This window comes from Hydractinia symbiolongicarpus, chromosome 6 (assembly GCF_029227915.1).
Source record: "Hydractinia symbiolongicarpus strain clone_291-10 chromosome 6, HSymV2.1, whole genome shotgun sequence".
Taxonomy (NCBI): Eukaryota; Metazoa; Cnidaria; class Hydrozoa; order Anthoathecata; family Hydractiniidae; genus Hydractinia; species Hydractinia symbiolongicarpus.
Window position 1 is genome coordinate 14776311 of NC_079880.1, and position 17479 is coordinate 14793789.

Consider the following 17479-nt stretch of genomic DNA (forward strand, 5'->3'; position numbering starts at 1 on the left):
GCGTGTGAGCAAAATGTGAAGCTCACTCCATTCTCATTTGGTGTACATGATTATTTTTTTAGACTGCTTTGCAGTCATCCTTGTCATCTCAGAATTTCTTTCTTTAGCAACTATATATTGCGACACCACTGACATACTTGTCAGCTACCGTTTTAACTCCCAGACAAACAGAACTAACGATGTGTTGATTTAGCTTATAACCAAAAGATGTTATTGTTTGTAACAATTGTTGATAGTGGTAATAATTGCCCCCAAAGACCATACCAACCCTAACCCTTTCCTCCCCTTCCCTCCCAAAAGTAGAACCTATTCCTTTCTTATGTTGGCATGTAATTCCACTTATCTGATAAAACGGATATATTTTGATATTATTGAAAACAAAATATAAACGACCTTTGGAAGAAGTTTGAATTTCATTTACAATTTTTAATGAACTTTTTACATGAAGTTAAAGTTTACAATATTATTTATTTTTATTTGCTAGTTTTTTAGATCTATTTACTTCTTAAGGAGAATAAACAAGAACAAAAGTCACAGCTTTGTCTCCAGGAGTTATTTTTATAAAGTTTTAAATTGTTTAAAGTAAAATTAGTATTAGTTTTCAATCAACTTTATGTCGCTAACTAACACCACAAAAACTGGTCCTGAAAATGTACGTTTAAAATAACACATGAAATGTTTATCAAACGAATTTTTCGTAACTTTTATTGCTTTGTAGTCCTTGAATCAACATGCTCTATAAACATTGTTTATTATTCATTAACTCGTCTCTAGTCACGTGACTCTGTATATCTGTATAAAGTTATTGTACGTCGTAGTTACTTAGCGGGCCGACGAGGTAAAGAGGGGTTAAAACTTTTGACGTTATGTGTATGATTCATGTTAATGTTGGCTCATACGTAAGCACTCTTTCAATGTTACAGTATCAAAGTAGGCTCAAATTATATCAAAGTTACCGACTTGTCTTGAAATTATTATAGTGTGTTGATGAAGACGTTTAGATACGCTGATTTCTGTTTCAAGTAATCATGTTAATTATATTTTTAATGAGTGCGAGGACAGTAGCTGAATTGTGGTGTTGAAATTGTGAACTTTACTCAGACGTCATATGACTAGAGATGATAAAATTCACTATCGCACTGACAAGATATGCTGGTTTAATTCAAATGTCTTGCTTTATCTTTTTTTCTCACTGCGCATGTTTTTTTGTTATTCCTTATTCTTTTTTCCTAAGTGTAATCAATATAATCAAGATCTATAGCGTAAATCAATCCTTAATGGGATGCCTATTCTGTGTTACAGCTAGTAGCATTTCTCATACGCATCATTTCAACCTGAAATACAGAGATTGAAACTGTCCAAAAATGTTTATTCAACAGCCATTACAAGCTCGAGAGGATAGGACTTGATGGAGATAAGTTAGGCTGGTGTGAATATGTTCCACCTGCTGTCTACTCCTCTGGTTTTTACGTCAAATGTTTCATGGAAATAGTGAACACATCTTGCTTGATGAAGGTTAACACAGACCGTGTGTGACCATCAATACTTTATCCCTACACGTTGTCTAGCAAACAGAAAATTATTTTTTTCCTCGAGTTAGAAGGAGTATTATATTTAATTAAGTGTCTAATTGAATTCATTGTGTAAACACAAGCCGTCATTAAAATGTTTATAGGCGAGCATTTTTATTTGAATGGACATCGAGAATAAATAAAGAGTATTGTTGGGCTGTAGCAGAAACTCGAGTACTACTGATACTATGATGATTTTGACGATCATTTTAGAACTATATTCAGTTACAACTTTAAGTTCTTACTTCCTTCTTCCTGTCTTACTTTCTTTCTTGTTTGTTTGTTTGTTTGTTTGTTTGTTTGTTTGTTTGTTTGTTTGTTTGTTTGTTTTTATTAATTTATTTTTTTGTTTAATTATTTTTTCTTTGCTATTTAGCTATTTATCCGTTTTATATTTCCTTCTTACTATCTCGAGTGCAATACAGGGAACTAGCTGTATAAACCAAGAGGGTTGTCGCCCGAAAGTGCATCCTTAACACAAAGGTAGCCATTTAATTTTTTTATGATGTGGATGGTAATTGTGGTGTAATTTCTTGGTTACAGAAGCTATGATAATTGTGTTGTAATTTCCATGATAAAATGCTGTTCCATAAAATTGTTTTTGCGTGAACTGCTTCTTCTTTAAGTTCTAAATTAAATACTTATGCTTTGGTTACATGAGCTATGATAATAGATGGTTCACCATTTGAATAGTTTACGTAGTGGAAATTGTTACAAAGTCAAACTCTGGATAAGTCATGCTGTAATATTGCTTATCATATCCTCTGTTTTCGTAGACGTTATTTTCATATCTCCATGTCTCGATGGCCCTGACGAGATAAGATAAGCTCGTCTATTCAACTTATATCGAGTTAAAGAGTAAGCCAGTTTTCACTTTGATAATGTTAACTTATTTTCTTATCAGAACTATTTAAGATTATATCTGGTTTGTCAATTTTTAAGACTGTAGCTGAAATGAAGGAACTTTGGGTTACTTGTATTTGTATTGTGCCTGTATTCCCATCAAGACTAGATTATAGTCTCTACATCTCTCGGAGGAGTGTAGCACTGTGGAGAAGGGTAAATGGGCAGGCAGAAGCTGTAATAAGATCACGCTTTAAATGAAAAATATAATATAGGATTACTTGTGTTCAGTGATTACTAATAGAGGATGCGAAATTAGCCAGACGAATTTCCTTTCCTTAATCAGGTGATTTCCGGGTCTAAACCAATCAGAAAAAGACTGAATGGCTTCACCAATTACATTCAATCATGGATAATGTTTGGACAATAATTTAAGAGGGTACAACTGTTAAAGAAGTTTCTGCTGGTTTTTCTAATTATCTTACTGAGTAAAAAAATGAATGATACAAAATAGATGCAAATTTTAATCCCCTTTAATATGTTTCTGTTACTAAAACAAAGACTTTTTTCATTTAACTTATCCTATCTATACCTTAATTGATAATCGCCACAAGATAATTCTGTGAAATACATAGTAAGTAGGATGCTCAGTCGATTATTAGACCTATGGCTTCTGCAGATTAAGAAAACAATTGACACACGCCACACGCCACACGCCACACACCACACACCACACACACACAAAAACATTACCTCGTGTTTTATTTACAATACAATGAACAATCAAACTTTCATTTTGATGATCTAAACATCCAATTATACAGAACTTCTTAAGCCCTCAGAAGGACCTATTTTGATTTTCCTGTCGTGTAGAAAATTTAATATTGCAGTTTAAAATAATTTTGGTTCTGGCGGTTGATTGATTTGAGTTGATCTTTCTGATATTCATTTTTTGTTGAAAAGCAACATCAACACACCATTATATGAAACCTTTGACTTTGTGACGTCACGATGTTTTGTGCCAAGTTCCTTGCAATAAACAAACCGAAAATGATATAGTTGCGTGGTGGAAATCGATGAAGTTGTTGGCAGTGGCATTTATTAAAGAAAATACCGATTGTGAGAAATAATTTGTGGTGAAGTTGAAAGGTAACAAACGAACTTTGTGGTCGGTTAAATTGACTCCAATGTCAGCGCATCCCCCATGTTGAAGGAATTTTTTCGTACGTTTTTATATCACAGTCTTGTTGATTTGTTTCATGTCTCGTGTTAATTTCATCCGTTTATTTTAACGCCATGAATTTTGGGGTGGCTTTTGATGCTGTGTCGGTTTCATTATATTTTTTTTTTAAATTTCTTTTTTTGTGTGCGCCCATGTTTAGACAACTGGGTTAGAATAATATAACTTATGGACCGCACCCCATACAGACCCCCTAAACCATATTCATTTTGACTTTGCTGCTAGAGTCATCAACTGTTAACTGGTTTGCCATACTCTGACCCGATTTCATGACCTACTTTCCTGACAGGAAGCAAGTTAATGTTTTAAAAAGTTATATCAATGGAATGAAAAAGGAAGCATTTAATATGTTTTTCGCAATAACACACGCATTAATAATGGACAGACGGGTGGTTAAGTCGAGAAGATGGTTATAAAGAATTACTGTTTGTTTTATGGTTAATTTTTATTTAAACGGAATTAAAATAATGGATTGTTTTGGCAAAAGAAACACACAACATTTATGTTATGTTATTTATGCTTAATGTTAGTTATGCTTTTAGACAATAGCATGCATTTATTTCCACCTTTTTATAAAAAAAATCCCGCGAGTTTCTTCCTACAAAATTTGTCAATAACGTAAATAAAAATTTCTTTGTTTTGTTCCGTGTGCAAGCTGCCAATTCACGTGGCGTTTCTAATTTCCGTGGCTAGGAAAAAGATGTTACAAAAGGTCGAACATCCACGCATTGGATGAGTATTAAAGCTGATTTAAACTTTTTTGGGTAAAGCTGTCAAAAATTATAAATAAAACCAAAAGAAACCATCAAGAATATAATGAGAACACAAAAACATAACTGCGTGATAGAAAAAGTTGCTATATGTACGGATCCTTGTATTCATAATTTTAGTTAGAAAAATCTAATTAGAACTTAAGATTTAGATATGTAGGCGAGGACGGGAACTATATATTGTAAAATAGTTTGCGTATGAACAATTTGTTATATCTTTACGATAGAGATCACTCTCCTTCTTAGTAGTTACTAAATTTGTTTCTGTTTTCTTTTACCTTTCACCGGTGCAAGAGCGGATAGAAAACGGAATGAGGAACTTCTGCTGGATGTGCTAATCTGAACTAAAGAAAAATAACAATTGTTCCTAGTCAATAAACATGGCATGTACAAATACCATATATACTTTATTGCCACTCCTGACCGCCCTACATGATGTCGTGCAGTAGTTTTCAGTGCATTGTTTTGTCAGATATTTTTTTAACATCTTTTACATTATAATCTATTCACTTTTAGGATAGTAAAAAAACAAAAACAAGAAGGTTTGGTTGTTACCAACTTCTGCTGACCTAAGCATGACGTCGACAGTTACTCGAGTAAATCAGCGGTTTGGTGCACACGGTGAGTGTTTTATTTTTTTTGTACGCGTGCATAAACATTCTCACCACGCACACTGTTTTAGATCTCACTCATAGAGTTTGTTAAAGACACTCCTTCCGGTGACTGCTACAAGCTGGATTCGTCTGACATTGGATTCACCCGTGTTTTAAATGAAACCGATAGCTAGCTGGTTGGAGGGACTTGGAAAAAAGCAGCCCCTCTCCTAGTGGTGGCCTAGTCACCATGCTCTAGCTTTATACTTTAAAGGAAGGAATTATTTGTGAAACAAAATCTTGCGAGTCAAAAAAAGGACACAAAAAAATCAAGGGAAAGTTACTTTCGTGGATGGTTATTTTAAAATTTCAAACTTTTCAGCTTTATGCTAATCGCGACTATACGAGACAGAGTTTTACTCAACCTCGTTCCCGGGTCAACTTCTTGCTATCCGGGGGGCGTGAGGAGCGATAAGTTACCATGGGAATGAGGTTGAGTTTTAGCGCATCCTTATTGCAAAGTGTTGTAGGTGTGCCTGCAATAAACCTTCATTCTGTTTTTTGGTTATGGACTGCATATACGTGGTAAATGCTGTGACGTCAGAATGACATATCACCAAGCTTCTTTTTCACTACCGCGAAAATGTAAATCTGTTTACATCGCGTGTGTGCGATCTAATTTCTATAGCTTGAAAACACATTACAAAGTAATAAGAGAATGGTAGAGGGTAGATGCTAGTAGCAAAACTCAACTATAAGCTTTTCTCACAGTTGTAATTTTAACTAGTCTATAAAATCCATGGAAATGACAATAAATTCCCGGTCTTAATTTTTTAGTTCCTTTCTATAAGGAACTTTTAACGCACCTAAATTCTTGCGCATTTTTTAAAATTTGGAACTCATTTAAGCTTCCATAAATTTGTTGTTCGCAGCGTTAATCCCAGAAATTCACTTTGTCATTTCATCGTTTTATAGAAAAGGTTCTCCGTATAAAAGTTTAATGGGAACATTTAAGGGAACTTAAGTTATACAGGATGAAAGTATCGCGAAATGAACACGTTGAAAATTTGTCTTTTAAATTATAATACAATTGTTATATATTGCACAAAATGTATTTATATTACATCATATACTTCTAAAATGACTGTTTCCATGCAACATAGAAGCATGGTCAAACACACGCATCACGTGACATTAAAACGTTTGAAAAACAAATATAAAACGCCAGAAAGCAAATTTGCTGAACCCATAATCACGTGTCTCGTGTAATCTGGTGTATAGCCAAAATATTTTGGCTGTTTATATATCCGATGGTAATTTAGATTATAATTATTAGAATATAATAAATGGCGCGATATTTTTGTTAAAAGAAAAGAAAACATCCTTACCCCTGGCCTCTGTTTTCGCAGTCCTTGACCTTGTTGAACTTTTCCCGCCAGTTTTGATTATCACGGTCGTAAAAGTCCCACATTAGGTTGAGTTAAGTCGTAGAAAATTACAAAATATTGCAAAAATTTTTTTTACAATTTGGTACCTTCAACCATCATACGTTTCTTGGGTGTATGACCTTTAGCATCGAAAGAAATAGAATCGGTATACCAAATATTTGTTTGTCGCATTAAATTTTTAATTAAGCTTTATATGTTGCCATGGGTATAAAAAGATTATTTCATTATAAAAATTTGTTTTGGAAACATATTATATTAAACACGAATAGTCCTTCTAATCCGGCTGCTTTAAAAACTAAAAAAAGAATTTATAAAAAGCAAATTTAAGTGAAACCTTATCCAAGCCTATGTTTGCCTACTCTTTTACATAATTTTTTATCAGCGATTCATTTGTTTGTTCTTTTTTAAACTAACGTTATATTTTTAAACTTTTTAAAATATCGAACTAACTTATGAAGCGTAGGAACACCTACAAAAACTCGTTAAAATGTCAGAATCCGAGTTGATGGGAAATGTCATGTTTTTCCTTAGTAAGTCATTGTTATTCTTCTTTTCTGTTTTTTATGGTTCGGTTTATCTTTTGTTTATTTAAACTTTCCTTTATCAATTTAATAAAGTATTTTAAATAAAATGACTTTCTTTAACCCTCTGTTCTGACCAGAACCTACGAAAAAAAATTTTTTTCAAGCAAATTAAGACACTTCGAAGCTTGTGTCTATGATAAAAAGTGATCACCCTGTCTCATTATAGGTGTAGAATAGTCCTGGGGAGAATTTAGAAGATGTCATAATTTCTTTGAAAAAGGCTTTTTCTTGTTACTGCTTAACGTTTTGAAAAGAACCTCAGCAAATTATATAATAATAGCCTAAGGACGAGGTTGTGACAGCACTTTTGCTGCAAGGAAAAGATATTGTTGTTCGTGTGTTTAAAAAGGAAATATTTTCTGTGCTAAAAAGAAAAAAATGGATAATCAGAAGTAAATTTACAAAATTATTAATATAATTTTTTATCGTCTCACACGCGGGCGCTCATTTAGAAGGCGTTAATTTGGAAACGTATTTTTAAGTGGGGATGTTTATTCGACCTTTTTACGGTACGGTTAAATTTTTACGCCACCATAATTTTCACGTAATAGCACTTAATTGCGCATTATTTAAACCCTACATTCTGAAATGTCCATAAAAAAACGTGTATTGTTAGAACTCGTCCCCAATTAAATCTAAGTTTGATATTAATCAACTAATGAGCGGCCAATTAAGAATATGTACTAATGTCGTTTGTAATGAGAGCTAAATACATATTTTTAATTGACATAAATTTTTTTTTAAAAAAAAAAAAAAACGATTTGGAGGTTTTAATAGACGAAAGTTGTCTATCTTTTAGCGCGTAGTTTTGAGAACCCAACTTACAGAATGTTTAAAGGTGAGTGTAAACATACTTTTGGCTCAGTTAACCAGCTTTTCTGTTACGAAGAAGTTTTTGATTTCCTCTAGCAAAGGCGGAATCTTTAATGTATCACTGTTGATCAACTCTTCCTAAAATACGTTCTTGGTCGTCCATAAAGTTTGGAGTTACTTATACACTTACATAAATTACTTTTAGATTTTAGATTTTAGATTTTTTTACTTTTAGATTTTAAAAATATTTATTAGTCCAGCTTACTTGTTCTAAAAATGAAGAAGCTTTTAAGGAGCTTAGGGTTATGCACTGTGATATTTCACTCTCCCTTTTTTCGTTTTAGTAGAGAGCAATAAAATTTATCTGCAAAAGGGCGTTGTCCAGTGTTTTTATTTTTTAAAAACTCATTTTTAAAATTTGATTATTTTGCACTTCATTTTTAAGAAACCACTTAAAAAACTTTCGGTACTAAAGTCAACCTATGTCCCAGGGCTCTTTGTTTTTTTTTCCTTTTGAGACGTACCCTGGAGACAAGAATGCAAATATTTCCTTGTTTGCCAATAAAAAGATTATTTTGTCTGTCTCTGCAGACCCAGAAAAGTAATTTCACTACTTCCGGCTGAAAGTCGGACAAAAACGTACAAAATATCGATGCAGGAAATATGTACGTCAGGCGAGAATCTAAGGACCAAAAAACCCGTGAGTTCTTCCACGGGTTCTACGGGACTAGTATTATTCGCTTTCTGTCTTTGAGACAACTTAAAGATCGTTTTGTAATCAAAAACGCTGTTAAAATCGCACCTATAATTACAAAAAAAACCCGTCCAGGCAAATTTCATTACTTCGTGATAATATGCGTGCAAAGATGCACGAAATACCCATGCGCGAAACATGTGTGACAGGTGATCTCTCTGTGGAATATTCGACGGTCTAGCGATTAGATGTATCTTGAAAAACATGGCTCTAGCAGTTTAAGGTTTCATTTTATGTAAGATCAATGCTTCTTTTTGTAAATGAAGCGTGATTCCCATGTTTAAAGCCTGGCTTTGTAATTTTCCGAAATTGTGCATTTTTACCGAAGCCTATAAATGGCACTGCTACAGCGGCAAATGTACAGCTTTGTATGTTATAATGTGTTAAAAAAATTATATAATATTCATAAAATCTTTCTAAACTTCTGAATTATATTGTCAAAGTGTCGAAAACTTAATTCATATGTTCGTTAGCTACAACTTCATTACGTCCGTGTTAAATAATTTCTTATGTGTGCGCGCTAATGAACGGAGAACTTTTATCTTTTTGTTAGGTTAAATTAGATCAAATTGCTGATAAAATGATCTTAGTATTGCCAATTTTTATTTGTTTACGTTTTTTGTGAGAAGAGAAAGAAACAAAAAGAGAGTAAGATAGAGAGAGTTTAGTGAAGGAAAGGATGTTGTGTTTTGTAATACGATCATAATGTTTACGTTTGGTTTTGTGTAAACAAATTTTTGTTGTGAAGGGAAAAAAAGATAAAGGTGTTTAATTCTTTTCAAGAAACAATCCAGGGATTAGTTTGTTGTCCTCTCTCAACTTTACTAGATGCAAAGCTTTTTTATACATCTGAATTATCTAGGAAACCCCTAGAAGTTAAACTTTATTTATGCAAATGTTTTAAACCGTTTGAGTATAGCATTGTTGTTGATGTTGTTTTTGTTGGTAAAAATAACACTTCTGACGCTCTGTTTTGTATTTTGAAAACTAGCAAAATCCCATCGTTCCATTGTAAATCACAAAAAGAGCTCAAATACATCTGCACATTCGATTTCGCTAAACAATCCGTTCTTGATATCAGTTTATTGTTCCTGCAGCGATCGGTGCAACGGAAGAACGACTTTTATAGTTCCGGTTTTTATGTTTGACATACTTGAACCTGTCAAAGCAGTTTTGTTCACAAGCTACTTATTTCTGAAGAGTCACTTCATAAAACATGTCTATCTTTCTTTCGTCAAGACCATTTTTGGAATTCTTAGCTCTGTCAATGAAAGGAATAAACTGACGAGTCAAATCTTGCAGATTGTGTTATATTTTTTTAGATAAAGGAGACAGAAGCCGTGGAGGGATTAGAGAGCGTTCGTATTGTGATATCGAAAGTAGAAAGAAGTTCTTCGATCGAGATAACAGTAACAACATACCAAGGAGGAGAAGAGTTGTCGAAAATGATGAACCGCCGAAAGCTTCCCTGTTGAAATACGAAGTCCGAAAACTTGTTGATCTAAGAAAAGTCAGTAATAATTTTGAAGCAGCGATAAAAGACAGACCAGATAACGGGCAAGTTATCTCTAATAATCTTGACCCAGCTTTAAAAGAGAGACAGGGGTGTAAAAAAGAATGTGAAAACTCTTTTGAAAAACCTCTTGATCGAAATAAACAAAATAAGAAGAGAGAAAAAATGACGGCAGACGAGAGCTGTGTGTTTTGTAAACAGTATCAAAAACAGTTGAAAGAAATGGAAGAAGAATTCGAACGCGAGAAGAAAGAAAACGAAGCAAAATTTATTCAACTAGAACAAAAGTTAGACCAATCTGTCACCGAAAGGGAAGACTTCAACAAAAAAATAAAAAAACTTCAAAAAGAAGTCAAGAAAATTGAATCTACTTTAGACGAAGAAAAAATGCAGACCAGACGGTTGGGAATAAAACTAGAGGACGCAAATTACGAAATTGGCCGACTGCGGCAAGAGCTAATCACTACACAGTTAGAGAATGAAAAAATTGTTGAAGAAAACGAAGACTTAGCTGTAGATAATGAAGACTTGATAAAAGAGAGAGACGAGATTATAACGATATATGACGAATTATACCGAGAAAGCGAAAGGTTGAAACACGAGGTGAAAATTTGGAAGTCGATCCTTGGTAATAACACCGAAGGTTTAACGAATGATTTGCCGTCAGCCGAAGAAAATCATGCAGAAAAAGAGCTCTTAGAGGAAGAAGAAGATGAGGTATGTGGATAACATGTAATTTGCCTCGCCTAACCCAAACATATATAAGGAATTTTGTGCTGGTGAATAGCGATGAGTAAGATATATCATTCATTATCCTATTATGACGTGACTTGACCTTTCTGTTTAAATTCATCAACCTCGTTCCCATTGCATTTTGGCTTTTATGATGACGTTATATCGTATTTTTAGCAACCTTATTCTCAGTATCTTTTTAAGTATGGTACTGGGAGATGAATAAAAATTTATTTTCTATGCCAAAGTGGAACAGATACATAAAGCCTTAAAAATAAAGTTGTCATTGCTTCAGAGACTCTGTAAACAGAAGACTTTCTTCTAACTCTTACTCTGTCTTTTTTTTATTTTAGGTAGTTATACTGGAGATAGAAGAAGGTGAGAGAATTATATTACATTTTAGCTCAATATTCATTCTTTTTTAGAAACACAACTGTGCAGTACTGTTAGTTTTTTTGAACTATTAAACTCTTAGCATGTTCGTTTCACCTTTGTAGAGCGAATAATAACAATGAAATTTCTAACTGATGAGTGTACAGTTGAAATTAAACTAGCTTAAATCTCTCGATAATTTATTACCCAATGTCTGCTTAGCTACCGTAACTTGATGACCAACTTCGTTTCCAGAGCTTTTTCTCTACTAAGACACGAAACAGAAGCACTGATTGAAAGGATAGTGATTTTGAGGTTATCTCGTTATATAGATACGTCTCTTTTACTGCCATCACGTCATGACGTTACGATGAAAAAAGGGGATCCCAATAAAATGTTTGAAATGGCGGACGAGCTAGGACGGTATGAATGTCTTTAATTTTCATTAAGAAATTTTATCTTAATGTTTGATAAGCGTGTAATCAGATTAGAGGGAGCAAAACGGATAAACAAACAATAACATTCTACATGAAGTGTTAGCCGTATTATCAGTTACAAACAAATACGATGGAGTGCTGTGAAGCTGGTAATAACGCTCCATCGGCCGATAAAAGTTGCACATGGTTATTTGATAGAAAAAACGCCAAAGTAAAGTAAGCAAATAAGTTTCGTCAACCGGCATTTTGTTTTTTAGAGGAAAATTCGGAAAAATATACAAAGCTGTGGAAAAATCAACCGGAGATATATACGCTGCCAAGTATATTAAAGTTACATCCAAACTGCGTGAGGATGTGTTGAATACTGTGGAGATCATGAAAAAACTTCATCAAGTTCGATTAATGAATGTCATTGATGTTTACGATTTGGGCGCGCAAATTATCATAATTCAAGAATAGTACGTACCGGTTCTTATTACCTTGTTAAGTCATATCCTTTACTTGCCATCTCACAACCGTTCTGCAAACTAACTGAGACAAATTAAGTCTAACTATGTACGCAAATAAATATTTTAGCAATTTGTCTGCGATTCCCCGCAGAGTAAATCAAATAATGTGAATTTTTAATTAAATAAAATAAACTAATTGAATGAAATAAAGTGTTGCCAGTCCGCATTTTAGTAACCACATTAATTTTTAACCCGTCTGACAAGAATAATGTTATATCAAACAGCTCATCGGCTGAAACATACTTGCTCATTATACAACGCTAGAAGGTTTTTAAGAAATTACGCCGTGTTTTTATGAAGGCGGATTTTCATAATTCCAAAATAAATTCGCGGTTACCCCGCTATGTGTTTTAAGAAAGTTGTACAGAGTGTCGAGACGCGTAGCAGAAGCTAATTACTTTAATCACATCAAAAATGCAGAAATCTCTGAGGACGTGGGTGAAAGCAGAGTAGCTAAACACATAACGACAAGTAAACTACTGTAAAAAAAGAAAAATGGATATAAAAATAAATAAATGAATAAATGAAAATAAAATGTTTCAGATAACATTTCGAATTTATTTTCAGTGTGAGCGGTGGAATGCTATTTGAACGGATTATTGCAAAGCAATCACTCACGGAAGCGGATTGTGTTGGTTACATGAAACAGATACTGCAAGGGCTTTGTCACATGCACTCAAAAAATATCTGCCATCTTGAATTAAAGGTGAGGTTTTTCATTTTAAAAGGGTTTACTAAGCAAATACGACAGTTGTTGGATCCTAGACAGCTAACCAACTGTTAACCCTCATCCCCACTAGGCGTAATACTTCGTGCGGAAAGAAAAGAAGATTTCCGGCGCTTTCGAGCTTAAAAATTATTCTGCTAGGAATATTTTACCTAGTGAAGATGCACCTTTAATCAAAACTCTTTTCTATTTATAATTATCAAACTGATAATTTAATATATTTTAATTTTTTGCTTTCATAAAAATACATAAAAACAAATCTTTCTCGAATAGGAAATTCCTTTTCTCAGCCAACATTTTCGTTGTTTCCAGCATCCATTTGAAAGGAACCTTTTTAGAAGGTGTGGCCATAAAGCCATTCAAAAGATCAAACGCTTTTGCTTTTCCTTTTACTTCATCTTACACTTTTTTATTATAAACAATTACAAATTTGAATAATCGGCTAAAAAATTACCAAAATTACGAAATACTTAGAAAATAAACAATTGCATGTATAAACTTAACCAGGTAAACGATTACTAACAATTTTTGGGGCGTTTTTTCTTAATTATATAGTTAAACAATGTTTAGGGCAAATTGTAAAAAATCAAGTGTATACGGTGACATTGTATGAAATCTTTAATTCTGATTTATTTATTTATTTATCATCTTTTACAGCCTGAAAATATAGTTTGTGTAAACAGTGAAACTATGGATATAAAACTAATCGACTTTGGTCTTGCGAAACAACTTGAAAACAAAAAAGATATCAAGGTCACGGCCGGGTCACCGGAATTTGTTGGTCAGTATGTTATTAATCACAAATTATTTGCAATCTATTGTTGTTCAAAAAAACTGACTCAGCACTTTTTTTTCAGCTCCTGAAATCTTAAGTTTTGACCCAGTCTCCTTGGCTAGTGACATGTGGTAAGTGTTTTATGATTTTTAACAGTTCACTGCGCCATATTTGCTCGGTGGGTCTCTTTACTGTTGATTGCAATCGAGCTCACATTCAACTTGGCGAGAGGGGGTGACTCATTTAATACATTTAAAGAGGAACCCCTTCAATGCACCTTGCACTCAAATAAGCACCCTTTCTTGATAATTAAAATTCCAGTACTTTTAATTATACACAACTCTTTTCCAGGCCTTTTTAGGTTTATTACATGAGGCCTAAAGAGTCCTAGGTTCGAGTTTGAATTAGCAGGACATATATTTTTAAATTCATACTGTTTGAGTTTTCTATAACATGCTATTTACCTTTTTAGGAGTGTTGGTGTCTTGGCTTATGTGATGTAAGAAAAACTTGTATTTCCATCTATGAGTTAAATAATAATTGTTACCACGATAAGTTTTGAAAATGATTACATAAGAAACGTGGTAAACAGAGCACACATACAGCGCAGTGTCGCCATTTTTAATGAAAAAAAATCATCTGAACTGTAGGAAGCATAAAGAAGCAGGCATAACATCGACAGTAGAAATTAAGACTTGGGGTTAAGTCTTGGATCAAGGTGGGGATTAAGGATTGGTAGAGAGCTGTATGTTTTTAATTGTTAGCTCCGTGTAAGTCGAGTCATTCTCGTCCCCTGAGCTCTTCGAGATAGTTGCCTGAAATAGTTCTGGGGACGCGATTGAAGTTGAGTTTAGATAAGACATATCTTTAATCTAGAACTGTACAGAGGGGTATATCTATGTTTTTTTAATCCAGTGCTGTACAGAGTTGGTCCTTATTTTAGGTTGAGTGGTATATCTCCTTTTATCGGTGAAGACGACAACGATACTTTGTTGAATGTATCATGTGGAGAATATGAGTTCCCAGGTGACACGTTTGAACACATTTCGAACGATGCGAAACAGTTCATAGATTCTCTGTTGGTTAGTAACCCGAAGTAAGTGGAAAGGGAAGTTATTAATACCTTCATAAATTTAATGGCACTGTAGGATTCAAATGCCAGTCGCAAACATTAATTTGGAGACGAAATTTGTTAAAGAAGTGATAATTTGGGCTACTCAGTTTAATTTTTTTTTATATATTCCCTTTACTTCTTTGTTATGATTCTTTAGGGGCGTATCTGGGGTATTATATTTTTGTTGATTTCTTAGAAAACGTGCCAATGTAGTAGCATGCCTGACTCACACGTGGATGAAGGTAAGTGATACTGTCATGGATGTTTGCTACTTTAAGACGTGTAACCAATCTGTGCTAGCCGTAAACAATAATTCGTTTGCATAATTTTTTAGGCCAACCCTCAGTCGAAGAATATTAAAATAGATCTTGAGAATATGAAAACATTTTTGGAGAAAAGAAAAGACAAGGTTGGATGTCTTTCAACCGTTCAGTGTTTTTGTTATTTTATTTGTTATTTTATTGTATACAGTAGAAATTTGATAATTTAACATCCTTTTCCAGCCAAACGTAAGTGCAGTTCGAGCAATTCGACGCTTCAGCTCCTTCGGAGTCGGTCACGGCACCTTGAACTCTCGAACAAATCCCATGATGAAAACTGGTTCATCAAGATTACTCGCTGTCCCAAATGCATTGCAGGCAACAGCAATAAGCGAGGAGAATGAAGAAAATGAGGAAGACCAAGTAAACAATAACATTTCAAACGGACCAATGGTAAAGATAACACGTGATAGCATTGATTCGATAGCCTCGACCAATCGCAGTAGAGCTAACAGTTCTGATCGTTCGGTTGATATACCGGAAGATACAACGACACCAGACGGTCTTAGACAATACCTGCAAAGGATGATATCCGAGGGCCACCTACCTGGAAGCAACGGACCGCCAAATATGAACGAGCATAGTGATGATGAAAGATAAGGTTACCATGGAAACTTATATGGTTTTTTTCTACACAAATTTTATTTATATGCCATATTTATAACCTGTTTAAACAATATCTTTTCGCATACGTAGTATTTTTAATTACGTCATGATTGTCTGTTAACTGTTTTGTACAAGTTTAATAAAAAAATTGTAAATAGCATTTTGTTTTTATGTTCGCGCGAAGAATGTTCTTTCTCCAACCTATCCCAGCCACTTAAAGCAGGACAGTGGCAATTTTAAGCAAAGTGGTCAAAAGTCAAACTTATAATTTAGGACACTATAACGACTTGTTAGCGATAAGTCCATTAAGAAGTTATATCTTCCCGCTGCTGATTTTTAGTCCTTCTCCGATCTTCTAAAAATTACGTAACTCCCATTTTGTTCTGTTCTTTATCCTCTTATGACATACTATACAATGTACAATTTTGCGACAATAACGGGATCTAATTGCGGAATATTTTCAAAACAAATCTGCTATGTAACAAAAAAGATGCGACTTCTGCACATTCCTTTAAACCAACAACCCCACCCCCATAGCTCAAATTCACATAAAAAAAGGTCAAGGTAAAAAAGGAGAAAGAAAAATAGAAACCAAACACCATTTGTTTTTTTAGACGGTACATGGTTAATAAGAGCATATAAAAATTTCAAACTTGATTGGACGTCAGTAAGTTTCGATTGAATTATAACAGTTAAATCTATCTATATATGTATCTGTCTGTCTGTGGCAATTATATTTACTCCAATGTTTTTTAAATCGTCCATGAAACATCCCCGTACAAAAATGTTTCGTATTTTATAAATGCCTAGTTTACGTTTTTAATTGGCTAGAACAAATCATGTGATAAAACAAAATGATTTCATTAGTTGGGAATTCTATTGTATGCTAATTTAATTTGTACCGTGATGAGAGTATTGTTATATATACAACCAACCTTACACACCACTACAACCAACCAACACACCACTAAGACCAACCAACACACCACTACAACCAACCTTACACACACTACTACAACCTACCAACACACCACTACAACCAACCAACACACCACTACAACCAACCCACACACCACTACAACCACTCAACACACCACTACAACCAACCTTACACACACTACTACAACCTACCAACACACCACTACAACCAACCAACACACCACTACAACCAATCAACACACCACTACAACCAACAAACACACCACTACAACCAACAAACACACCACTACAACCAACCTTACACACACTACTACAACCTACCAACACACCACTACAACCAATCAACACACCACTACAACCAATCAACACACCACTACAACCAACAAACACACCACTACAACCAATCAACACACCACTACAACCAATCAACACACCACTACGACCAACCTTACACACCCCTACAACCAACCCACACACCACTACAACCAACCAACAAACCACTACAACCAACCCAAACACCACTACAACCAACCAACAAACCACTACGACCAACCTTACACACACCAAAGGAATCTACTTGTAACAGCCTACTTTCAAAACAAAAATTGTTTCTGTATCAGATGTCTCGTTGATAGACAAATTAAAACTATCATCGTCGGAATTCTATCAAAGCATACAACGCATATGTTAAATTGAATCATAGAATTCACTCTCTCTCCAATTTGCTGTTTTGATTCAAGCACCATTTACAATAATATGCTTTTCATCGGTAATTGAATATTTACTTTGTATATATACCCTCCATGATATACCTTAGCT

At 34.1% G+C, this 17479-nt stretch overlaps 1 protein-coding gene across 3 annotated transcripts; it reads left to right on the top strand.

The window, feature by feature from the left end:
- The first annotated feature begins 565 nt into the window (after positions 1 to 565).
- LOC130647139 (myosin light chain kinase 3-like) lies at positions 566 to 16848 on the top strand. 3 transcript variants are annotated; one of them, XM_057452892.1, is made up of 14 exons: positions 566 to 2054; positions 4941 to 5045; positions 9939 to 10846; positions 11215 to 11239; positions 11566 to 11656; positions 11928 to 12128; positions 12747 to 12885; positions 13564 to 13687; positions 13764 to 13812; positions 14154 to 14180; positions 14625 to 14777; positions 14992 to 15037; positions 15130 to 15204; positions 15299 to 16848. In XM_057452892.1, exons 2-14 carry the CDS (start codon positions 5000 to 5002, stop codon positions 15713 to 15715), a joined length of 2301 nt encoding a protein of 766 aa, XP_057308875.1. In that variant the 5' UTR covers positions 566 to 2054; positions 4941 to 4999; the 3' UTR covers positions 15716 to 16848. The 3 variants fall into 3 exon arrangements, with proteins under 3 accessions (XP_057308875.1, XP_057308876.1, XP_057308877.1); XM_057452893.1 differs by lacking the exons at positions 566 to 2054; positions 4941 to 5045 and adding an exon at positions 6155 to 6995; XM_057452894.1 differs by lacking the exons at positions 566 to 2054; positions 4941 to 5045 and adding an exon at positions 7863 to 7887.
- Positions 16849 to 17479: the final 631 nt, after the last annotated feature.

What these genes read in the sequence shown, in the direction of transcription:
- LOC130647139 (XM_057452892.1), top strand. Translation starts at nt 5,000, where the DNA reads ATGACGTCGACAGTTACTCGAGTAAATCAGCGGTTTGGTGCACACG. An exon ending in TCAGCGGTTTGGTGCACACG is followed by an intron (nt 5,046 to 9,938) that starts GTGAGTGTTTTA and finishes ATATTTTTTTAG; the next exon opens with ATAAAGGAGACAGAAGCCGT. An exon ending in CGGGTCACCGGAATTTGTTG is followed by an intron (nt 13,688 to 13,763) that starts GTCAGTATGTTA and finishes CTTTTTTTTCAG; the next exon opens with CTCCTGAAATCTTAAGTTTT.